The 23556-nt window shown below is 41.8% G+C and overlaps 1 protein-coding gene, 1 long non-coding RNA gene and 1 pseudogene across 4 annotated transcripts in view; 2 read left to right on the top strand and 1 right to left on the bottom strand.

Annotated features, from left to right (window-relative positions):
- Positions 1–23556, bottom strand: part of LOC131827133 (uncharacterized) — a 62639-nt gene that overhangs the window by 38666 nt on the left and 417 nt on the right. For both annotated transcript variants that reach the window (XR_009351899.1, XR_009351900.1), the window contains exon 2: positions 19781–19839. This is a non-coding gene — a long non-coding RNA (uncharacterized LOC131827133). The remainder of the gene's footprint in view (positions 1–19780; positions 19840–23556) is intronic.
- On the top strand, positions 6085–6190 carry LOC131828324 (5S ribosomal RNA; annotated as a pseudogene).
- The window catches only part of CERS6 (ceramide synthase 6), a 318430-nt gene continuing 317656 nt past the window's right edge, over positions 22783–23556 (top strand). The window contains exon 1 of one of the 2 annotated variants that reach the window (XM_059167114.1): positions 22783–23392. In XM_059167114.1, the coding sequence (XP_059023097.1) occupies positions 23223–23392 (170 nt within the window). In that variant the 5' untranslated portion in view covers positions 22783–23222. The remainder of the gene's footprint in view (positions 23393–23556) is intronic. The other variant, XM_059167115.1, reaches the window with a different exon arrangement.

Below are 23556 nucleotides of genomic sequence, written 5' to 3'. Positions count from 1 at the left end.
TCCATTTCCCGAGTCAGCGATGGCAGCAATTCTAGCAGTGGTGGCCGCTCCCCGCATTGTCTGTGCCCTGCAATGGCAGTAGCAGGGTCTTTGCACAATTAGCTCCAAGGTATGATCTGGGCTCTTATGGCTAATCATCTCTAAGCCTGAATCTCCAGTCTTGTAGGATGTCTGGGTCTAGAACAGATTTCAGCATAGTATAAAACAGGAAACAGCTTAAAATGAATGCAAGTCCTCGCCAAGAATTGTTCACTGCTTGTCTTTCTCCTTAGAATCTTGCCACCAGCAATATTCATAGGACTTCTTCCCCCATAGGTCTCTGTAGTCCACGGGGGGACTTGTGACGTTTCTGGGTTGCTGTGTTTGTTGTTGATGATGGTGGTTGCTTTTTAAGATTTATTTATTTATTCATTTGAGAGCGAGCGAGCAGGGGGACGGGCAGAGAGAGAGGGAGAGTCCTCGATCAGACTCCCCATTGAGCATAGAGCTCGATCTCAGGACCCTGACATCATGACGTGAGCTGAAATCCAAAGTCAGCGGCTTAACTGACTAAGCCACCCAGTTGCCCTGGATGTTGTAGTGCTTAAGGAAAATGCTGACATTTGGGAGGAAAGCAGAGATGCTGAAACAGTCTCCTACCATGAAGAACTGTCTGGCATCTCATGCCACTTGCAAATGTCCCCTGGGCATTCATGTAGGTAAAAATAAATCCAGTTCATAATTATCTGAACCTAGAATCTGACTCTGTTTTTTATATGAAAACAAAAATCTGAGACTTTTTGAAAGAAGATTGCATTTGCTTTGGAATTACCCCACGAGTCCTTCACTATTCAGGGTTATTACCTCGAAGGTGGCAACTTTGCTTGATGCAACATGCAAAGGTTCAGATTGTGATTGTCACTGCTGGATCTGCTGGCTTCTGCGATTAGTGCAAGCATCTGACTCCTTCATTACGGATGCTCTCGTATCCTCCTGGCTGAACATTTGCATATTGAATACATGTTTTTATGTATTTCATAAATTAGCTCTCTTTTATTTCTCCTGTATTCTATAGGTAGGGAAGTACATTGGGTTTTTATAAAAGGGTTTTTGAATTTCATGATTGTCAAGGTGACACTCTAAACAATGTGTTATAAAAATGAGGTGCTTGATCTAATAAGGTTGCAAACCATGGCCCCAAAGCCCTCTCTTATTTTCCCACAAACTTCTAGCCTACCCCCTCCTACCAGGATGTTACTAAAAATCCACTGGTATAGAATTTAGAGTGTTGTGGTTTTTTTAGATAGCGTATTTTTTTTCTTGTTATATACATGAATAGCTTTAGAAAACAGCTCTATTCTTGCTAAGCTACAACCATAACATCTTGGTTGATATTGATTAAAGGTCTAATGGTCCATTTTAAATGCTGATAAAAGGGGGTGGAATAGGCTTTAAAACTAGCAGACTCCTGGGAACTCAAATCTGCAGAAACTTTATTGGGTGTAAAGGGCATATGGAGACCCAACCCACACTGTGCCCTTAATGACCACAGGAGGGAACAAACCTTTGCTTCAACCCCAGATGCTTAAAAGAATTTAAGTATAAATTGGCATGAGATTTGAAAAAGAAAAGAGTCTCATTATATCCTGCCTTTCTGTTATCAACCATCAAATTCCAGTTGGTGAACTTCTCATCAGAAAGAACTACTTAGCAGTCACCTCATAGTGAGACTAGAGAGACTCCTCAGGACAAGGGGTCCTCAATCAGCTTGAGTACTGATTGTGGATGGAGCACAGCTCTAGCCAACAGTGACCGGAGGTTTTCTAACCCGCTTTAGCGCTCCTCCTGAATGATAAGAAGTATGAGGATGGGGTTGTCTGAGTGGCTCAGTCATTAAGCATTTGCCTTTGGCTCAGGTCATGATCTCAGTGTCCTGGGGTAGAGCCCCATGTCCGGCTCCCTGCTTCGCAGGAAGCCTGCTTCTCCCTCCCCAACTCCCCCTTTTTGTGTTCCCTCTCTCTGTCAAATAAATAAATAAATAAATAAATAAAATCTTTTTTAAAAAAAAGAACTATGAGGATGATACTAGGGAGAATATTTCTTGACATTAAAAAAGAAAAAAAAAAAATCCTGGGGCCCCTGGGTGGGTCAGTCATTAAGCGTCTGCCTCGGCTCAGGTCATGATCTCACCATCCTGGGATCAAGCCTTGCATCGGGGCTCCTTGCGCTATGGGAAGCCTGCTTTTTCCCCTCCCTCTTCCCCTGCTTGTGTTCCCTCTCTTGCTATTCCTCTCTCTCTCTCTGTCAAATAAATAAAAAAATAAAATCTTTAAAAAAACAAAACAAAAACCCAACATCTGGGTCTCAACATTTTTTTTTAAATTAGTAGCTTCCTTACTGGTGATGATCTTAGTCCTATTGTTTTGCCGAAGGGTGTCAGAAAAATGCTTTTCAAAATCTGGTCATCTTGGCATGCAGAAGCAGCATAAGGATTTTCTGAATTGAATCAACCTGTATGTACTTAAAAGGGGACCTAGGATTTTTAAAGAAGACAGACTTTTAATCACTTGGAAACTGTATGAATTAAGATGATTTCCAAAATCAACAGCCTAAGACTTCAGTTTTATTACTCAAGAAATAAATCCTCGACAGATGGTCCATGGGAGTGACACAAATGTCCTGGAGATTTTAATCATACAAAAGTGAATTGTAAAGCCCTACAAAGATGAGAAATATTTTAGGACAAGCTACTAATTGTCACAGCTACCTAGGAAATAATTTAGTACAAATTCACAAACTGTACAATGAATATACTGTGAAGCTGTAAGTTCATCCTGTAACAGCTACTTGCCGAAAAAAGGAAAACTAAAAAAAGGGGGGGTCAATTTCTTAGGATGCTCATTAATAACTGATTTTTTAATGGATTTTACCTGTTTGATGTTGAGTCAATCAGATATAACCTGCGTGACAAAAACAAACAAACAAACAAAAAACGTTCTTTTTTCAAATATGTCGCATTTATATCCTGGAAATATTTGCTCAAGAGGTGTTTTGAGCCACGCTAGAGAGCCTCAAAGAATCCTTTTATACTAAGCATTAACTCTTGCTTTGTCGTTTCCAGATGGTTGAGTTACTTGGTACCCCTCATCACCGTCCGGTTACCTCATTGTCTTTGTTCAGTTGCTAACCAGAAAGTGATCTGGTGCTTTGTCTGCATCTTCTTGTTTTCATAGCTCCCAGAACAACCTCTTTCTTTTTTGCTCTTGTCAGTTCTCTGAACAACTTGCAGCTTCCAAGACTGTGCAAAGCTGACTTTCACACGGTGAGGACTACCTGTACCTTGCTGTGGTGCAGATGCTTCCCTTCCAGGAATCCAGCAACGCATGATCACTTGTTTTCTTGACTCACATACTGACTCAAGTATTTATTATGCATGATGTTCGGGGGATGTTGGGAAATACAAAGATGAAGCCACCTCATCTCCAGACCTCAAGAAATTTACATTATGTTGCACAGGAAGGAAACAAACTGTGCTAAATGTTATACAACTGCAGTGTCCAATAGCTTAACCACTAATTATTGATTACTGGCATTTGAATGTGGGTAGGTTGAATTGAGATGTACTGTAAGTATAAAATATGCACTTGATTTTGAAGATTCAGTGCAAAAACATACAAAGCATCTCATTTTTATATTGATAATATGTTGAGGGGATAATATTTTGTACTTTATTTCGGTGAAATACAGTACATAATTAATTTAACCTGTTTCTTAGCACTTTTTCTATGTGGCTACTAGAACATTTTATAATTACATATGTGGCTAGCATTGATATGGAAGTTTAGAGGGAAATGGAAGAATACTGTGTGTGTGTGTGTATTTGTGTGGGGGACGGGGTGTGGAAGGGGCACATACAGGGGAAGATGCTGATCAGAGAACCATCCAAGAAGGGGTAACACTTGAACTAGCTTTTGCATGTGCAGCGTGGAACAAAGACAATGCTGTGTAACAGGCAAGGGACCATCTCTGGCTCATATCTCAGCTCCTCTTAGAAGCTTGTTGACCTCTAACTCTTGATTTCTACATAAAAAAAAAAAAAATGGAGCTGGTGATGCCTATCTCCTAAGATTGACCATGATGAGGATTATAATGAGTTAATGTATACAAAGAGATTAGTACAGTGCATAGAATAAGAAAAAGTCCTCGATAAATGGTACCTAAAGTTACTAGTACATGGAATATCAGCAAGGATGTAGGATGATTTAAAGGATGTAAAAGTGACATTTAACATAAATGCCATTTCCTCAGCTACTGTGCTAGAGATGCCACCATTAAAGTCTTGGCTCTTCTTAAATCATTGCTTATAATCTGAGCGAATCTCAAATTCTACACGAAGCAAAACAAAGATACATTTTCCAGTTGATTTTCACTGTCCCCGTTCCTTGCTAACTTTGTAACACTTTATAACATTTTAAATTTAAAAAAAAAATTTTTGTGCAAAGAAGAAGGCTGAAAGTGTTAGTGGGCTATTTTCTTTCTTTTCCCTGTTGATATTCTTGCTCATTGGACACTATTTGGTGGCCCACATCTAGCTTCATCATAATTATGGATGGAAACTAGAGCAGATTCCAAGAATGATGGGGTTGTCATTCCATTAGGATACAGGAGAAAATCAGCACATCCCCAAGTTCCCATTAAAGCAATCCTTTGAGGGCTTTATGACACTCTGATACCTTACTGCAATGTCCTGAAAAACTAATATTAGACCACCACGCGGCAGGTTACTTAGAGAGTAATGGACAGAAGAGGTCACTTTAATTGCATATAGAAGCTGGTGTCTCTTAAGTGCTTACCACAGGGTTGATTGTTGTAAGTATGCCAGATATTCGCTCGGCAAATATATTCTCTTACCCATCCTGAGTTTCCAGCTTTAGGAATTTTAAAAGGACCTCTTCTAGAGGGGTAAAATCAAAATCTATACGTGACTTGCTTCAAGTCAAACTCTATAGACCTCTGGCTTCTTATACACTGGGTTCCTGGTATATTTCAACTTCTTTCCCTCCACCCCCGGCTATTTGTTAGGAAAGCCAGAAAAGGGTGTCCATTGAGAACCCTCAATCACCTCAAAGCTGTGCTTAGTAATTGCCTTTACTGTTATAATAATTAGCATTTAATATTATTGAGCACTTTTTGTGCCAGGCATTATTCTATTTCTTCTAATCCTCATAACACCATCATGAATCACTTACTGTTACCCCTTACCTTAGTTTTTATTGTTGCTTTAGGAATTACCATAAAATTTAGGGGCTTACAAAAACAATAATCCTTTATGATCTCTTATGGTTTCTGTGGATCAGATGAAGCTTAGTGAATTTGATATATCTCTATACCATGAAGTCTGGGGTCTCAGTTGGAAGACTTGAAGGTTGGACCCTGGAATCATCCAAAGGCTCATTCTCTGACATGTCTAAGTAGTTGATGTTGGCTGTGGGTGGAGTTGTTGATTAGGACACCCACAGGTGGCCTGGGCTTCCTCAAAGCATGGTGACTGGGTTAGAAAGGTAAGTGTCCCACAAAAGAGAAGAGAGAGAGAATACACAGGTGCATTAGGCAGAAGCCTACTGCCGATTGTGACTTCACTGACTGTCACTCACTTCTGCCAAATTATTTTGGATGAGGCAATTGCCCAGATTCAAGGGAAAGGAATATAGATCCTGTCTCTTGATGAAGGAATGTCAATGTCAGTTCATGAGAATAGCATGTGGGGCAGAATACACATCAGTGCAGCTGCCCTTGGATGGCTTTTGGAAAATACAATCTGCTACACACCTATATTTCATAGATGAAAAAGAGGCTTAAAGGGACTAAATTGCTTGTGATCATTCAACTAGTAAAAAGAAAGCCCAAGAGAGAAAGCTGCTGGTTTCCAGAATCTATAATAAAATAAAAAACAAAAACAAAAAACTAAAACAAATCACTATGCTATTATATCTCCCACCCCGAATTCTTTATAGCTTTCAACCTTAAAAAAAAAATCTACTTTAACTACACAAATATTTCCTTATTTAAACAGTGTGCCACAAATTTCATAAACCTAGAGCAGTGGTCTACGGCCATACCACCCTGAATGCGCCCGATCTCGTCTGATCTCGGAAGCTAAGCAGGGTCGGGCCTGGTTAGTACTTGGATGGGAAACCTAGAGCAGTGGATGATAACATGAATTCACAATAATTTTAAGGTCCAAGTTACAAGAGCTGAAGACTTCTCTCTTTTCTTAGGAATGTTTCCTTTTCTTTCTTACTATTTCTAAAGCTCCTAAAGATGCCTACCGACTCATCTTTCCTCCAAGCCACTATGTAATAGTTACCAAGCTGTTTCCTCTGCCAGTGGTGGGACTTCTGAGAACATCAGGGAAAAGGGAGCTGGGTCCTTTCCCTTCACTAGCTGCTGAGGGAGTCAGAGGGGAGCTGGTTTTGCACAGGGTTGGGAACAATGACCTTGTTTCAACTCTGGGTCACACGTTTTCATCTTATCTGGACAGAAGAGCAGTGTTGCCTTTCCCAGTGGTGGGGTCACGTGGAAGCCATCCATTCAACTTAGCCCCAACACCCTTCTCATTCTTCTATCACTGGTGTTAGTAAAACAAAATAAAACAACTCCCCAATTCCAGGGCTATCTAAGGACAAACAGTAATTCAGATCTCCAAACTTACTCCTGGAAGGGTTAGAAATATTCATCTTTCTCTTTTCTGTGAAAAAACTGCAACAAAATCTATAGAAAGAAGCTTAGCTCAACAACACAATATTTTACACACCAAGCATAAACTCTTTAAGGACAAAACAGGGGTCATCCAATTATTGGGGACTTCACGGTTTCTGGGAAAACCATGTCAAACATGACCAAAAAAGGTCTGGCAGACATTTACTTTTTACATATCTCTCTCAAAGAACTAGTGAGGTAGTTTTCCCAAAGCAAGAGGGATTAACCCAAAGACAAATTCTCTAACCAGAGCTGTGAAAACAAGTTTTCCCACCACAAGTTGGTCACAGCTATAGTTCTTCTTGTATGAAGGGAAATTATGCCTTAGACACAGCCCAGAAATGGGAACTCAGCTGTGGGAGAGGTAGAAAGCCTTACATTCACAGCTGGCCATCCTCTTATGGTATTAAGATAGAAGCAGCAGCAGAAGTAGTAGTAGCAGTAGTAGTAGTAGTAGTAGTACTAGTAGTAGTAATGAAGAGGAGGAGGAGGGTAAGTAGAGTGGATAATGGGCAGGAGTGGAGAAATAACATATTGAATTCTTACTAAATACTGGCACTGTGCTAAGTGCATTCAGAGTTCTCCCAACAGCTCTGTGAAGTATGTGAAATACCCCTTTTATAAAAATACCCCCTTTTTCAGATGAGGAAACTCAGACTTAAGGACATAGTGAGTTGTCCAAGGCCATATAACTTATAAAGAGGTGAAGCTGAGCATTTTACTTAAGCATTCTTATTACTGAATTCTTATACTATTCTTATCAATTGACTCCTACCCCAAATTTGCTGTTAGTTGTTGTTTTCCTAAGAAACCTAATTAGACCAAACTTCACTAAATACACACTATGTGCATAAATCTTCACTAGGCCCTTGGGTGATAGAAATGAAATAAGACCTAGTTCCTGTGATGAGAGAACCAGTAGTTTAATAAAGAAGACTCTATCCACGGTGTGAGGGTTCTCAGGGTTCTGTGGCAATACTGAGTAGAGAAGGATTTGTTCTAGCTCTGATGGAACAGAACCTTCTTGGAAAAATTCCAGAAGGTAATTTTTTGAGATGGTAATTAGCTTACAAATGCAAGTTTGACAGGTAAAGAGGAAAGGGATGGGGTGCCTGGGTGGCTCAGTTGGCTAAGTATCTGACTCTTGATCTCAGCCCAGGTCCTGATCTCATGGTCATGAGTTCAAGCCCCATGCTGGGGTTTGATGGAGCCCAGTTAAAAGAAAGAAAGAAAGAAAGAAAGAAAGAAAGAAAGAAAGAAAGAAAGAAAGAAAGAAAGAAAGAAAGAAAGAAAAGGCATTCTAAACAGGGGAAATAATATAAAGAAGAATAATTTTAAAAGAAGGGCTGGTACAAATACATGGCACAAGAGAGGACGACTGGGTCATTAGTAAAAAGTTATATGGTTTGGGTAAACCTCAAAGGTGGATTAGGAAAAGAGAGATGAGAAGCCAGTTGTGATGGGCCCTGATTGCCTACAAAAGAGACTGGATTTGTTCTACAGCCAAGAAGAGGCATGCAGAACCTTTTGTAAAGAGGTCTGAAAGAATGATATGGGTGTTTCAGAGGCCAGGCAGCTCCTATAACTCCTCTGATGGATAAGACTTCTGGATGCGCCTTGCATACTGCCAGGCTGGTTGGGAGAGCCTCAAGGGAAGATTACATGCACTGGGCAGAAATCCAGGGAGAACTTGTCTTTCATCTCCAGGTTTTGATTCTATTTCCTTGAGTTGGATTTTTGTGGCTTTGCCTTTCAGATGGCTCTCACTAGATATTTTCCAATGACACAGGTAAAGAAAGGCTGAGATTTGTGCTAAAATTCTCAACCAGAGGCCTAATGTTGACCATTGGTAGTCATTACTAGAAGGGACAAAGGTTTGCAAGGTAAAACACATGTGTGGGAGGAGAGTAAATCTGCCCCTTGTCTGAAGGGGACATAGGGAAGGATGGGGGATGGACGTAGGGTTACTTCACTGTTGTGGCCTTTTCCCTGGGTCTTTGCAATAGCATTTGTTCATCTTTCCTAGTCTTAAGGAACTGAAGTGAATTCCTGTTATTCAAAGTATAAGCTATGAAGTTTTTCTACATGATTTTTATTCCTTTTTTGATGGTGAGATTGTCCTCACTGAGCTCCAGGAAGAGTTGAGACCTCGCTAATCATTTCTGAGCATGGTGTGGATCCAGAAAATTGATGCCTGCAATGACCATATTATCTTTTTATCTTGGCTAATCTTAGAAAGCCTGAGCCAAGGACTCTACTTGTGCTTCCCACTAGGATAGAACAGGTGAAATCAGATCTCACAAGGAGATAAAGCAAGCTTTTTCATCTCATGAAAGATTTTTTTTCAAACTCTCTATAACTGACAAATGGTCTCATTTCCCTTGGGCCGCTATGTTTCCCCTTGAGTAGCTCTAGTATGCAGCTTGAAAGCTAATCCATAGATCAAAAGAGTTTTTGGTTGGACACTGAATGAGGGTAGTATAGAAGGCAAAGAGAACCACATCCAGAAGTTTAAGTAAGTTAAGGTTAATGGAGGACATAACACATACATGCTCACTGGTGTAAACTGTTCACCAACCAGAAGATAAACTCTTGGGTTCCACGGCCCAAGGAAAGTCAAGAGAAGAGGAGAAGTAGCAGAAGCACAGGTGGACATGAGGTCACGGGTGGGCCTAAGGGCCAGGGGGTGGTGACCTGCTCAGGGGGCCTAGACTTCCTGTTTAAGAAGTGCCTCAAATGTAGGGCACCTGGGTGGCTCAGTAGGTTAAAGCCTCTGCCTTAGGCTCAGGTCATGATCTCAGGGTCCTGGGATCGAACCCCACATCGAGCTCCACATCGGGCTCTCTGCTCAGCATGGAGCCTGCTTCCTCCCTCTCTCTCTCTGCCTGGCTCTCTGCCTACTTGTGATCTCTGTCCAATAAATAAATAAAATCTAAAAAGAAAAAAAAAAAGAAGTTCCTCAAATGTAGACACTTGACCTTATCAAATACAGGTCAAAACAGTGTAATATCTAGAGTTCTAGAGTTTTGCTGAAAGTCAAGGGAAGAAACATTCCATACCAGCCTTTAGCATATGTGCCAGACTATATCACCCGCCGTGCTCTATGAATTCATGGTTTTTTTGAGAATTTAAAAAAATATTTATTTATTTATGTATTTGAGAGAGAGAAAGAGTGTTCACAGGGAGGGGCACAGGGAGAGGGAGAGAGAAACTTCAGCAGACTCCTTGCTAAGCTCAGGGCCAATGTGGGGTCGATCTCACAACTATGAGATCATGACCCCAGTGGAAACCAAGAGTTGGACTCTCAACCGACTATGCCACCCAGGGGCCCTTGAATTCATGCTTTTTAAAAAGGTTTTACAATCATCTTATAAAGGTGATATTATATTGCATTGTATTTTGCATCTGAAAGTTTCTAACATGTCAATGCTATAATTCTATAGAGTCATCTTATTCTTTTCACTTATTTTAATGATTGGGAGCCTCAAGGAACTGAAGCAAGCAGAACCTCCTTGATGCCCCTGAGCCCTGAGTATGGGGAAGCTAAGGAGGTTCCCCTCCTCATTACCTTGGTCCCAGTCATAGAAGAAAACACCTGCAGCACACATTATTGTGTGTCAGTATTTAAGCTGCCTGTTTGGGGTCCTGCTGTCAGCACTGAGCTGCCCATCTTCCCTGAAGCTCTCTGTAGCTTGTTCTCATTCCCAGAGTATTTAAAGGTTGGTCTATGAATATTTGTTAAATCTACTAAAAATGAGTCTCTATGTGGTGGAGACAGCACAGATGAGGGTTGAGCTGAGAACATTCTAGCCCTGGGGAATGAATAACACTGCAAGTCCTGCCAAGTGCTCAGCTTGGACTGAGTTTCCTTCGAATCTGGTCAAATTTGCGTGATCTGACAGCTTCAGTGCAAAGGTTTGTGTGTTTCGGTGACTGTGGGTCCTCACGCAACCGTCTTGAGCAAATACACGAATTCTGTGTTGCCTACACAGGATTTCCAGCTCCTTTCCTGGATGAGGCCCAGAATAAATTTTTTTTTTTTTGAATGTTCAAGAGAAGTTAGTTGGGCATTAAAAAAAAAAAAAGGTCTGCATTTCACTCCTTCAGTAATGATTCACTGACCAGGCCTCAGGTGCCAAATGGCTGTTCAAGGCATGGGGCAGAGCTCTGAGTAAGATGGCAAGGGCCCTCCTCTCCCAGAGCCCATTGCTCCAGGTGGAAAGACGGTAACAAACTAGTAAATCAGCAAATGCACAAGATGATCTCAGGTGGTCCCAAGTGATATGACAGCAATAAAGCAGGGCTGGGGTACAGGGGGTTTGATATGGGATTGGGCAGCAATTTCAGATTGTGTGGTCAGAGCTGGCTACCAGAGGAAATGGCATTTGAGCTGAAGATAACGTACCTGCACGGAGAACTCTTACTGTGCCCCCTAGCTATACGGAGCTTCTTGATTCGAGAAGAATTCCAGGAGGAATGGCAATTATCTGGATAACATTCAAGACTTTTGCTTAACATCAACAGTCTTATACATGGTTCATTATTCCGCAGTTCAACCAGCATCCTCTGAGGACACTGACTTTTACTTTTCTGAAAGGGCAGCCTGATTGCTCCTTGGTGGTCAGGAGCTTAGCTAGAATGACCTTGTGTTAGTTACAACCTTTTCCCTTCCTTCATTTTCCTTGCTATAATGATTTTTTTTTTTTCCTGGAAGATTGTTTTGTTTGAGGGCTGATGACATCAATGAAACTGACTGCACAAACCACCAGTGAAAATTGGTCTTGCTGCTTTATTGTGACATCTAAAGTCTTCTCTGTCCACTGATGTAGCCACTGAGTAGGGAGAAACACCCACAAAGTGGAAGCTGACGCAGTAGCAACGAGTGGCCTCTTGCTATTTAAAGATGCAGGGCATTTCTGAGCTTTTCATAAGGGAATAATTAAATCACTGCAGGTAACAAAGAATTAATTTTGAGGGATATTAAGCACCCTTAATTAGCACATTTGAGTTTCGTTTTCCCACAGGGAAAATATTCTCATGGCAACTTGCCAGGTCAAAGCTTCTAAAACTTCTGCCTAAACTTAGAGCTGAAGTCCATTTTACAATGCAAATGAGCACTGAAAAAATCTTTTAAGCCAAATCATTCATAAGCATTTAGGTTCCAGGGCTTTGGACTTTGTTAATAATTCTGTGGCAACCACTGGGGAGGCCTTCTGAAAAATAAATAGCTGGTAAATTCAGAGTACCCAAATCTTCTAATAACTCACATCTGTGCAGAGGATTTTTTTTTTTTTTTGATTGTTTTCTTTTTGTTTTTTGGGGGCAGAATTTTGAAAGCTTGTTCCCTGCCCCCCTGACAAATTCTGATTATGCTATATTTTAATCACATTTTAAAGTTAAAGTGAATTTAGAGATCATAAAAATTCAAGACAAATATAAACATCTCAGCCTAGACCCATCCATCACATGGAGCTGTATGCTTACAACATCACAAGCAATTAGGGCAGCAGAAAGTATTGCAGTTTATTGGTCTCAAATTGAATTAAATGAGATCGATTAATTCCTTGGGATATTTATGATATGCTTCTCCTACCTAGGCATCAGTGCTGCATCAAATTTAATTTAACATTGAAGGAGGGCTGATCTGTTTGGTTATTATGTAGGTTAATGTATTTTTTTAATTTTTAGGGGGAATGATTTTTAAAAATATGTGTGCTTTCCAACTATGAACATTGCAGAGTTTAATTTAATGTATGTTAATGATTGCCAGGTAATGATTATTTTAGACTTGGACATGAACATTTGCTTTAGATGCACTTCTGAAGGCAAAACTAAATGATGAACAACTACTGCGAGTGAGTTACCTTTGAAATTCTACCCTACTTCTTGGATCCACACGTGAGAATGAACTTTAATAGTTAATGAGAGGAAGAAAGAGCACAATCATTTTAGGTAGTATCAGTTCTCAAAAGGTTTATAATAGAATGATTTCAAATGTCTGATTTCTCAGTATTAAAAATGTCACAAGGGGTACCTGGGTGACTCAGCGGTTAAGCATCTGCCTTCGGCTCAGGTCATGGTCTCAGGGTCCTGGGATCCAGCCCCATCTCTGGCCCTCTGCTCAGCAGGGAGCCTGCTTCTCTGCCTGCCTCTCCCCCTGCTTGTGCTCGCTCTGTCTGTCAAATAAATAAATAAAGTAAAATAAAAGTCACAGAAAAATGTTCAAAGTGCCGGGAGGAAAGCTGATAAGTAACAGATACTGCCAATATAACCACGTGGCCTAAGTTCTTTGATTTTGTTTTCCGATGGGATCCTGTAGGCAGCTAGCAACATCTTCCCACATGGCCCTTTGAACATTTCAGGACTTGTTACAGGATGAAGCAAGAAGTGATTTCTTTAAACTTTTAAATTTCTCTTCCATGCTTCTGACAGTAATTTCCTCCTGCTTTTTCCTCTCCATTTTTTTTCTCTTCATTCCTTCTTCCCTCTGCCCTCTAAGAGTGTAGAAGTTTGAGACTGAGGAGGTCCTAAAATATGAGTGCACTGACTAGTGTTTTTTTTCTAACTGAAGAAACTTCTTCTTCTTCTTTTTTTTTAAAGATTTTATTTATTTATTTGACATACAGATCACAAGTAGGCAAAGAGGCAGGCAGAGAAAGAGGAAGCAGGCTCTCCGCTGAGCAGAGAGCCGGATGCAGGGCTCGATCGTAGGACCCTGAGATCATGACCTGAGCTGAAGGCAGAGGCCTTAACCCACTGAGCCACCCAGGTGCCCCCTAACTGAAGAAACTTCTTAGGGCGAGGCAGATTCTGGTTTTTATCCTTGCCCTTCTCTCCATAGTACTTTATGTGAATTCTGAAATATTCAAGGGAACTTGGAGGACATCATTTTCCAAGTGAGTTTCAGAGAGGAATACATTTTCCAATATCTGTAACAGGTAAATTTCTACCTGAGCACATCCCATGATAGGAAGTTCATTGCTTGATAAGGCTGCTGATTCATCTTTGTTCAGCTTTGCGTATTTCTTTTTTCTTTCTTTTTTTTTTTTAAGATTTTTAATTATTTATTTGACAGACAGAGATCACAAGTAGGCAGAGAGAGAGAGAGAGGAGGAAGCAGGCTCCCCGATGAGCAGAGAGCCGGATGCAGGAGGCTTGATCCCACAACACTGGGATCATGACCTGAGCGGAAGGCAGAGGCTTTAACCCAGGTGCCCTGAGCTTTGCGTATTTCCTCTATGGAGATGAAATCAGTTTTACGGATATTTTAGCCTATTGTCCCAAGTTCTGCCCTCTGGATCTGCACAGATCAAGTCAAATCACCCACACTTTGACAGCCTTTCCACTATTGGAACACACTTATTGGAACCCAAAACCTTTTATTTTCCCATGGTGACTGGAATACATCTGTCCTCGTAGACTATTCCCTGCTCCACACACTTGACTAAAATTCCAGTTTCTTGAACTCCTCAAATTTAAATCTCCATAATTTCTCAAATTCTTTTTAGCTTATATCCTCCAGATTCCTTGATTGTAGAAGCTTCTTGGATCAAAACCTAGTCTCTTTACAAATTTCCACAAAATGTCACCGGTTCTTAGCAGTTTGGGCCTAACATGTTTATGGCAGCTTAGCTCATGAGGACTCGCACAGCCGGGCGCAGGGCCTCCAAAACCTTCCTCCGCTCCTCTGTCTTTCCCTTCCTTATAATGTCCTCACCCTCTCTGCTGGGTGAAAATCCATTCCAGTAATCCGGGCTGTGGAGAATTTAGCCTGCCTTGAAGGTAGATTATCTCAATAGAGCCTGTTCCTTCCCTGAAACAGTGCAACTTTCACTGTTGTTACAGTTTATAATATTAACTGCTTCCATTGAAATGTTAAGCACTTAGCGTGACCTTATGTTAATTTTAGTTTAACCCCATGTGGTAGATAGTATTATTCCCTTTGCTCATGGGAAGAAACTAAAGTTTCCAGAGGTTGGGTAATTTTTCTAGGGAAAACAGGGCTATTATGGGCAAAGCCAGCACTTCAACTTATTTTTCTTTAAACTCCAAAACTTAGCATACCTAACATATATATAAAATGTCCCTTTTAGATTTCCATACCCCTCATTATCCCGATTGTTATTCTTCGGATAAATTCTTTTTTTTTTAAACCAAAAAAAAAAAAAAAAAAAAAAAAGAAAGAAAGAAAGAAAATTATTCCTTTTAAAGTTTGGTCTCCTAAAATACATTTAGTCCTCCAGGTGTGAAGATAAGGAAGTAATTAAGGATTACGAACACCAGCCAATGGATGTGCTTGACTTGCCCATCCATTGGTTTAAATGAAACAAATAATACAACAAAAAAGCAGAAAGTAAGAAGGAAAAGGAAAATCTACATAATCTCTGGTCCCACCTTTTTTTTTCTTTCACCTGGACTGTTCCATCCATGTTGTTACCTATCTGACCCCTAGAGACATTTACTTTTATAATCTCTACTTTTTTATAACTTTGTATATTTTTGCCATCCATCTTGGATTTCATAGTAATGTAATGGCTGTAATTCTTCTCAAAGCAACTCAATAGACCCATGGTTCATGCTAATTCCTAACCCTGCTATGGAATGAATTAAAACTACTGTTTGACATGAAATAATTTAGCTAGTAAATGCATCTAGCTAACCACCCAGTCTCTACATCTACTGGCCATTCTGTTCTCTGCTTGCCTTTACATTTTAAATTTTAGTTAAGAAGCTATATGCTATAAGGTTATTCATGTTCTGTAGAATTCATGAAGATTCTAGGATTTAAACTTCAAGAGTTTTAGTTTTTTGGGTGTCTACACAGCTGACAATTCCCATGATGCCTACTGTTAAAAAATTTTTTTCAGGAATATCTGGTCACTCTTTCTATGTCTGAATGGAAAAAACACCAAATTTCCCATAAATCGCTAGGCAAGTGTTTGATCATTCCGTAGGCAAGTTAATTTTTTTTTTTTTTAAGATTTATTTGTTGATTTATTTGACAGACAGAGATCACAAGTAGGCAGAGAGATAGTTGGGGGAGCAGGCTCCCCGCCAAGCTGAGAGCCCGATGCGGGGCTCTATCCCAGGACCCTGGGATCATGACCTGAGCCGAAGGCAGAGGCTTTAACCCACTGAGCTACCCAGGCACCCCTAAACTTTTTTTTTTTAACTGATGCTCACAGAGGTCAGAAATGCCTGGGTGACAGGGAATTTCACTCAGAGATTTTCCTAATGCCTTCTATGTGGTTAAATACAGAGTGCTGTGTTTTGTTCAAGGTGATGTGATTAGATTTGAATCTTGTTCTTGAGTTCTAGGTCCATCTAGCCAACAGAAAGATATGATCCCTATTATGCAAATGTGAAACCTATGGAGATTTTGCTACATGCCTCAAGATAATGTCTTCATTAAAGAAAATGAGTGTAGATTTAGGATAGTTTTGCTAATCACAGCAAGAAGGTTACATATGCAGACGAAATGATAATAATATTCATAGGTGTGCCAAAATGGAATGGGTCAATCTGTCAAACAGTGAACTTCCTATCATCAGAGATGTTTAATCATAGTTTGGATAAGCACAGAGAGTGAATTGTATTTATTGGTATATAAGGCCACTTCCAACTCTGAATTTTTGTTTCTATATAAAGTCAGTAATTTCAACAGTTTAGGTTATTTATTCCTCTCATAATTTGAGATAACTGGCTGAGTTCTCTGCTTCTCTTTGATTATAAAAACCTTTGCATCATGAAAAGTAGAAGTCAGGCTGTAGCTAGTAAATGAGATACCTTGCCTCCTAAATGCTGATCATCTATACATACATGAAAATGGCACCATGGCGGACTATACCTAGCTGATGATATCTATGAAGTTACAGACGTGTAACTAAGGTGAACAGAATTCCTAAGTGGAAGTCCACAGTCAGAAAACCTGGTTGTTTCTCACTTACCTTTTGTTAGTTTCAGAGCACATGTGTCATGTATAAAACGTTGGTGGGATGCCAACATAGCACCAGTAAGTTAAAGAAAATTTCAAGAGGGACATTAACATTTAAAAAGATGTTGATTATTACAGAGAAGACAGAAAACCCAGTGGGTGATTTGGTTTAGCTAGGAATGCAAGAGTAATTGATGGTTGTCAGGATCAGAGAAGGTTTTCCAGAGACAGGAGCTGTCAAGGTCGGGGAGGGAGGAGAAAGATCTTCAGACCTCCAGTACTTGACATATTTGTAAGAAAGACTGTGAACATGGGAAAGAGCAGTCTTGCTGGAGAAGTTCCAGCAAATAATGTACATTTAATTTCTGTCCAGGTTACAAAACCTAACTAATGCCATAACCCTAGCCTAACTCCAATGCTCTAAGGTAAACGCTCTTACCCTTTTCTTAAGATGCCAGGAGATGCTGAGTTTTATGCATTGCTATGGGTGACTTGCATACCATGGGGATGAATCCTACTGCTTCTTGCCCAGCCCTCTTCCTAAATATCATGTGAATGAAAACCCAAGAGACTACTATCTGGACAGTAGAAAATGAGTGTAGATTTAGGATAGCTTTGCCAAACACAGCAAGAAGGTTATATATCCAGAAGAAATGACTGCAGAAAAAAAAAAAATTGGCAATATTTCCATACTATTCCCAAAGAAAACCAATTTTCTTTGAAATTAAGGAGTTGTGGCGCACCTGCATGGCTCAGTGGGTTACTCCTTTGCCTTCAGCTCAGGTCCTGATCCCAGGGTCCTGGGATCGAGCCCCACATCAGGCTCTCTGCTCAGCAGGGAGCCTGCTCCTACCCCCCGCCTGCCTACTTGTGATCTCTCTCTCTCTCTGTCAAATAAATAAATAAATAATCTTTAAAAAAATAAAATTAAATTAAGGAGTAGAATGTGTTTGGTTGAATGCTTAATTTTAGCACTGTCTTATACTTTAAGCAATAAATGAATTTTTCTGTATATTTTCGAAAACCTGCAGTAATCAAACATGTATTATGATCTAGGCATCATACTATAGAGTTACTTATATGATATGATACTGGATAAAATACTGTTCTCACTAAAATAAGAAGTACGTGGGAGTATTCCTTTGCCTCTTGCTAAAGGCCATTTGTAATCTAGCTTCTCAGCCATGTTTTGCTTGTCAGCAAATCCTCCTCACTTTTTTCTTTTGGTCATGCCTTTTCAAAACCTCCTCGTTCTTTGAAGTCGTATTCCATTTCTGCCTCTTCCTCAAAGCTTTCCTTGACCTCTTCAACACAGAAGGTTTCCTTCCTCCTTTGAGCAGGAAGTCTTTGTTATCTGCAGTCATGGGCATTTATCACACACCATCTCATGCCTTCAGGAGTGGTGCTGATGTGTAAGATCTGGCTGTTCATGTGAGTACGTTCTGCTCCCCAAGTAGATTTTGTGTTCTTTTTTGTAGAACACGCCCTACGGTTTTGGAAATTCAGCTAAACTGGCTATTCTCCTGCATCTAAGAGGTGGACCCAGATATATGTGTGTGGGGGGGGGTAAGAGCTGGGTGTGTGCCTAAGAATGAGAAGCAACGCTTAGTTTTGTTGATATTTCCCAGTTGCCTGGAAAAAAGAGGATATTAAAAAAAAAAAAAAAGAAAAAAGAGGGTATATTCTCATATGATATCTCATATGAAAGATCTGAAACACACTTTCCTAATCTGCAATGTAGGCAGTGTTACTCCCTACCCCCAACAAAAAATTTTTTCACCTTTTCTCTCTCCTTATCTCTTCCATTTACAGACTATTAGCTTTTTTGTTGAACTACAATCATGTCTGATGTGTAAATTGTATTTTGGTTTCCTGGGGCAACAATTAGAAGTATTTTCTGTAAAAGCATAGTGGCCCCCTTGGGAGGTGTTTTTATTGTGACTTCCACTGGGGCCAGAACTGAGGTCAGCAAAGTGTTCAAGACATGTATGCTTAGAGTGAAGTTTTGTATGGTGGGACTCCTTTGGATTAAAATAACTGCAAGCCAACCAAAAAAGGAAATTCACCATGAAGATATGAGACTGTTTCATGGAACCTAAAGATGAGAAAATGTTGACCTTTAGATATCATATGGAAATAAGTCTCTTATGTTCAGTTAATTCTGCAGGTCTGCTTTATTCCTCTTTCTTGGTGCCCACTAGCTTCTGCTTTTTCTATCTATATGATGAAGCATGAGGCTAACAGCTTCTGAGGTTGAAATCCTACAGTCCAAGTTATAGAAAAAAAAAATGCCTGCCTTGATTCATGCCCTAATACCTGAAGAAGGACTTCAGTTACCATCTTGGGCCAAGAGTCCACCTCTGAACCAATAAAATATGGTCAGACATGAAATGGTATTTTACTATATTGTATTTCTGGGGTAATCATTGGATGGAGGGTGGTAAGAAGGGCCTGGAGCCTGCAGGAGATATGCTGTGTGGATAAAAGAGTAGAGGTGTGCTAACTGTACATGTGCATAGAGGAGAAGAATTTACAAACCCCTTTCCACACGTTACATAATGGGAGCCCCATGACAGTAGCGTAGCTCAGGCAAGACAGTCACTATTGGTACACAATCACATTACATTACAATTACACATTCACATTTTACATTCCAAGGGCATTAGCAAGCTTTCAGAAACTAAGGTAAACTTGTGCAAGATTCACAAATAAGCAGAAAGTTCTCTTTCCATTGTTCAACAAACTTATCTTTCAACATTGTTCCTGAAACCCCACCACCTTCTCAAAGGTAATGAATAGGAGAGTGACACTAACTTAGTTTGTCTTCTCTAGAAAAAAGAGCAGTTCCAGGGGAGTGTAATTTCAGGGAAGCAGGCAGGAGGGAAATGAAAAGTGAGAGAAAGAAAGGAAACATAAGGGAGTGAGTCACTGAGCTGGCCCCAACTTTGGAATAAGGTGATTGTTTCTTATCGAAAATTGTATATTTTCAGGGAGGCTGTCTGAAGCTACCCTAGGTGTCCCATGGACAGGGGAGGGAAAGGAATAAAAGTTAATCCACTAGGTTCTATTGTTCTTGGTCAAAGTTCATTTTCCAGAGCATTAACTTACCCGCACTTCCTGTTGCATATGCTTAGAGGCACAGCAGAACCTACTGGACAGCAGTAGTCCTAGGGTGGAAGGAAAGATACTGTTAGATCAAGCATAAGAATGATAAGAAGGACCAGAGGCAGCCATGAAGGGAGTCTCTCTGGCTCAGTAGACCAGTTTCCATTATGAACTGGTCTTCTGCCACAAAGGTGACTGATGACCTTAGCAACTTCCTCTCTGTGGCCTACAAGAATGCAGTTGATGCCAAGGCATCATCCTGAGGACTTCAGCAACATATCAACTAACTGTCCAGTCTCAAGTGGGAATGGTGATACCTACTCCTTGATGAAGACTTGCTTCAAGGATACATCTCCTGTGCTACTTGAGATTCGATCAATCCCCAAATTTATGTCCACGCTATTCTTCACATGAGTATGCACACATTTAATAAAATTATTTATTCAGATTTTTTTCTTCTCCTAGAAAGATTTTTGTGAGATTGAGTAGTTTGACTCATTAATTCAAGTTTACTGAATACCTACTATGCACCGGCACTATTTTAAGGAAGAGGGATATAATAGCGATAGGCATGGGGGCACCTGGATGGCTCAGTTGGTTAAGAGGTTAACTGTCTGCCTTCAGCTCAGGTCATAATCCTGGGGTCCTGGGATGGAAACCCGCATTAGGCTCCTTACTCTGTGTGTGTGTGGGGGGGCGTCCTGCTTCTTCTTCTTCCTCTGCCTGCTGCTCCCCCTGCTTGTGCTCTCTATCAAATAAATAAAATCTTAAAAAAAAAAAGAATAATGATAGGCACAGATTTTTGCCTTTTTGAAGCTTACATTTTAGTGTATGTGTGTATGTGAGACTAATAAAGAAATAAGTAAAATATATGTTGGGTTACATAGTGATAATTGCTTTGAGTGAAAACAAAACAGGAAAGTTAGATAGGATGAGCGGGGGTGGGGAGTGAGGCTGCTGTACGAGCGGGGGTGGGGAGTGAGGGCTGTGCCTTAACCAGGGTAGCCAGGGAAGGCTTCTTGGAGTAAGTAACATTATAGCAAGAGTAGGTGTGGATATCCAAGTGTGGGGCCTGAGTTGCAGAGAGAGAGAGAAAATCAAATGTACAGGCATTAAGGCATGCTGGATATTTCCCAAGAAGGCCAGGGGTGACCAAAGCAGAGGAATGGAGAGGCAGATGAGAGAGAAGAGAGTAGATGAGGTCAGAGAATTAACATGGAGCCAAATTATCTTGGGACATTGAAATATCTTCAACTTTCACTTAGGGAGGGATGGGGGAAGCAGTAGGGCTTTAAGCACAGAAGTGAGCCGACTTCCATTTCAACAGGATCACTTTGGTTGAGAGCAGATTGCAAAGGGATAAGAGTTCAAACTGGGAGTCAGGAGGCTACTGGTGTGACTCAGGTGAGCAGCGTTGACTGGACCAAGATGGCAGCAGAAAAAAAATGATGAGAGATGGAGCTGATAGAATTTATTATGAATAAGGAAGGACATCCGAGGACATTAGAAATCAATTCTTAGGAAGATAATTCCGGGTTTTTGGCCTGAGCCAAGATGATAGGAGAAAACAATTTTAGGGGCGAGATTAGTAGTTTGGACAGCAAATGGCTCCTAGACATTGAAGTGGAGTTGCTGAATTGATAGTGGATTTAGGAGACTGAAATTTAAGGAGGAGTTCATGATTAGAGATATGAATAGGGAGCCATCAGTATGACACTGAAGGCCATGGACTGGGTAAGATCACCAAGTGAATATAGGTAGATAGAAAAGTGAAGGGGATAAAAGACCGACTCTGAGGTCATTCCATTCTAAGGGGTTAGGAAGGTGAAGAGGACCAACAAGCATACTCAACATACCTGGCCACAAAGTAGGAGGAAAACCAGAAGAATGTGGTTTCTGGAAGCCAAGATATGGAGGTGTTTCAAGAGGCAGAGGCTGAACAACTTGGCTACATGTTGCCAATGTCGGTATTGAGAACTGACGTTTGGTCAGCAACATGGAGATCACTTGGTGAGCTTGAGCAGTTCAGTACAGTGAAAAGGGGCAAATACCCAGATGGAAGTTCAACAGAAAATGGAGGAGAGAGAAACTGTAAGGAATAAATATAGGCAATTCTTTAGTTTTGCTTTAAAGGGAAGGGGTGAAATGAGGGTGGTGGTTGGCGGGGCCGGGAGAATAAAGAAGTGTGTGATAAGCGCCTATTTAAATGCCTCTTGGAAGTGTCCACTACAACCCACTGCCAGAGCCAGGCAGAAAAGGAATGATTGTGAAAAAAATGAACAAAATACCCCGAGAACCAGGTCTACATGGGCCACTGAACTGACTGACCCCCATGGTTCACTGTATCAACGGGGAAATGTACTGTGGGAGTGAAGGCGTCTGGGCTAGGCCTTAGAGACCTAACACCATACAGGTTTCAGATTCAAAAAGTAGAAATAATGAATCTGTCAACTAGCAGAGTGGAGGCTCTCTACTGACCCATGTGAAATCGAAATGTGGTCCGGTGGCATTTTCCGAGAGGTTCCTTTAGAGTGCCAGTTTTAAAGAATGCTGAGTTACGATCATCGTCCTCATCCTCACTATCATTAGCAAATAGCACCTATGTGCCTAATTTCACCTACCGGCTCATAAGTTAAAATATAGAGCCTTGTTCCCTGGGGGGGTAACTGGTGTGGTGGTGAGCAGTAGTACAAGAGGCCAGAAGGCCGGGGATAGGTAGAAGGCAGGAATCTGGTAGAGGCCGACTCTTACCAAACCATCCCGCCCCAGTTCCTGATTTTCACCCTGCCTCTCCAAGCGCGGGAGTGCATGGCTCTTTCTCTGCTACTTCTTCCTCCTTTGCTCCTCGAGTCGCCTACTTCTTCTTTTGCTGTTCTCTCTCAATGCAGGGGTGGTTCTGAAGATCGGCTCCGACCCCTACCTGCCTCCCCACCGCCTGTAGGCGCGCGGGAAACGGACGGAGACCCCTGAAACTCCAGTGGGGGCAGGAACCGGCGTTCTGAGCATGTGCGAGCAAGCCAGGAGGCTAGGGCGGATTTGGGGGGCCTGGCCCGGGTCGCAATCCTACGCGCGGAGCTAGAGCGCGGGGATCGCAGAAGCGGCCAGCACTCCCGGGAGCCGAGCTTCTGCGCCTAGGGCGCAGCGGCTGCGCCCTACCCTCCGGGCGTGGGCGAGCTGGCCGCGTGTGCCTCCCTGCTTGACGCGTGGGCGAGCCAATCAGGACGAGCGGCCCAGGCAGCCATGTGACGGGCGAGGCGGCTCCTTTCCCCAGCGCGGCCAGAGGGAGGAGAGAACCGGGGCTCGCCGCGAGCCTTCGAGAGCAGCGGTCGCGGAGGCGGCAGCGGCGGCACAGGCTCGGGCCAGCCGCGCGCGCATCCCTCGGCGCCCGGCGCGGCGGAAAGCTCGGCGGGCCGCGGGAGCCCGCGATTGGAGTGGACAAAGCAAGATGGCAGGGATCTTAGCCTGGTTCTGGAACGAGAGGTTTTGGCTCCCGCACAATGTCACCTGGGCGGACCTGAAGAACACGGAGGAAGCCACCTTCCCGCAGGCTGAGGACCTCTATCTCGCCTTCCCCCTGGCCTTCTGCATCTTCATGGTGCGGCTCATCTTCGAAAGGTAAGAAGGGCTGGAGCGCGCCTCCCCTCCCCCTACACACACACACACACACACACACACTCTCTCTCTCTCTCTCACACACACACACACACACACACACGCACACGAACCCGCGCGCGCACATTCGCGCGCACACGCACACTCGCGTGCTCTGTGGCGCACGC

Source organism: Mustela lutreola, chromosome 3 (genome assembly GCF_030435805.1).
Source record: "Mustela lutreola isolate mMusLut2 chromosome 3, mMusLut2.pri, whole genome shotgun sequence".
Taxonomy (NCBI): domain Eukaryota; kingdom Metazoa; phylum Chordata; class Mammalia; order Carnivora; family Mustelidae; genus Mustela; species Mustela lutreola.
The sequence above is the reverse complement of the archived record's forward strand: the minus strand, read 5'-3'. Positions and strand labels throughout refer to the sequence as shown.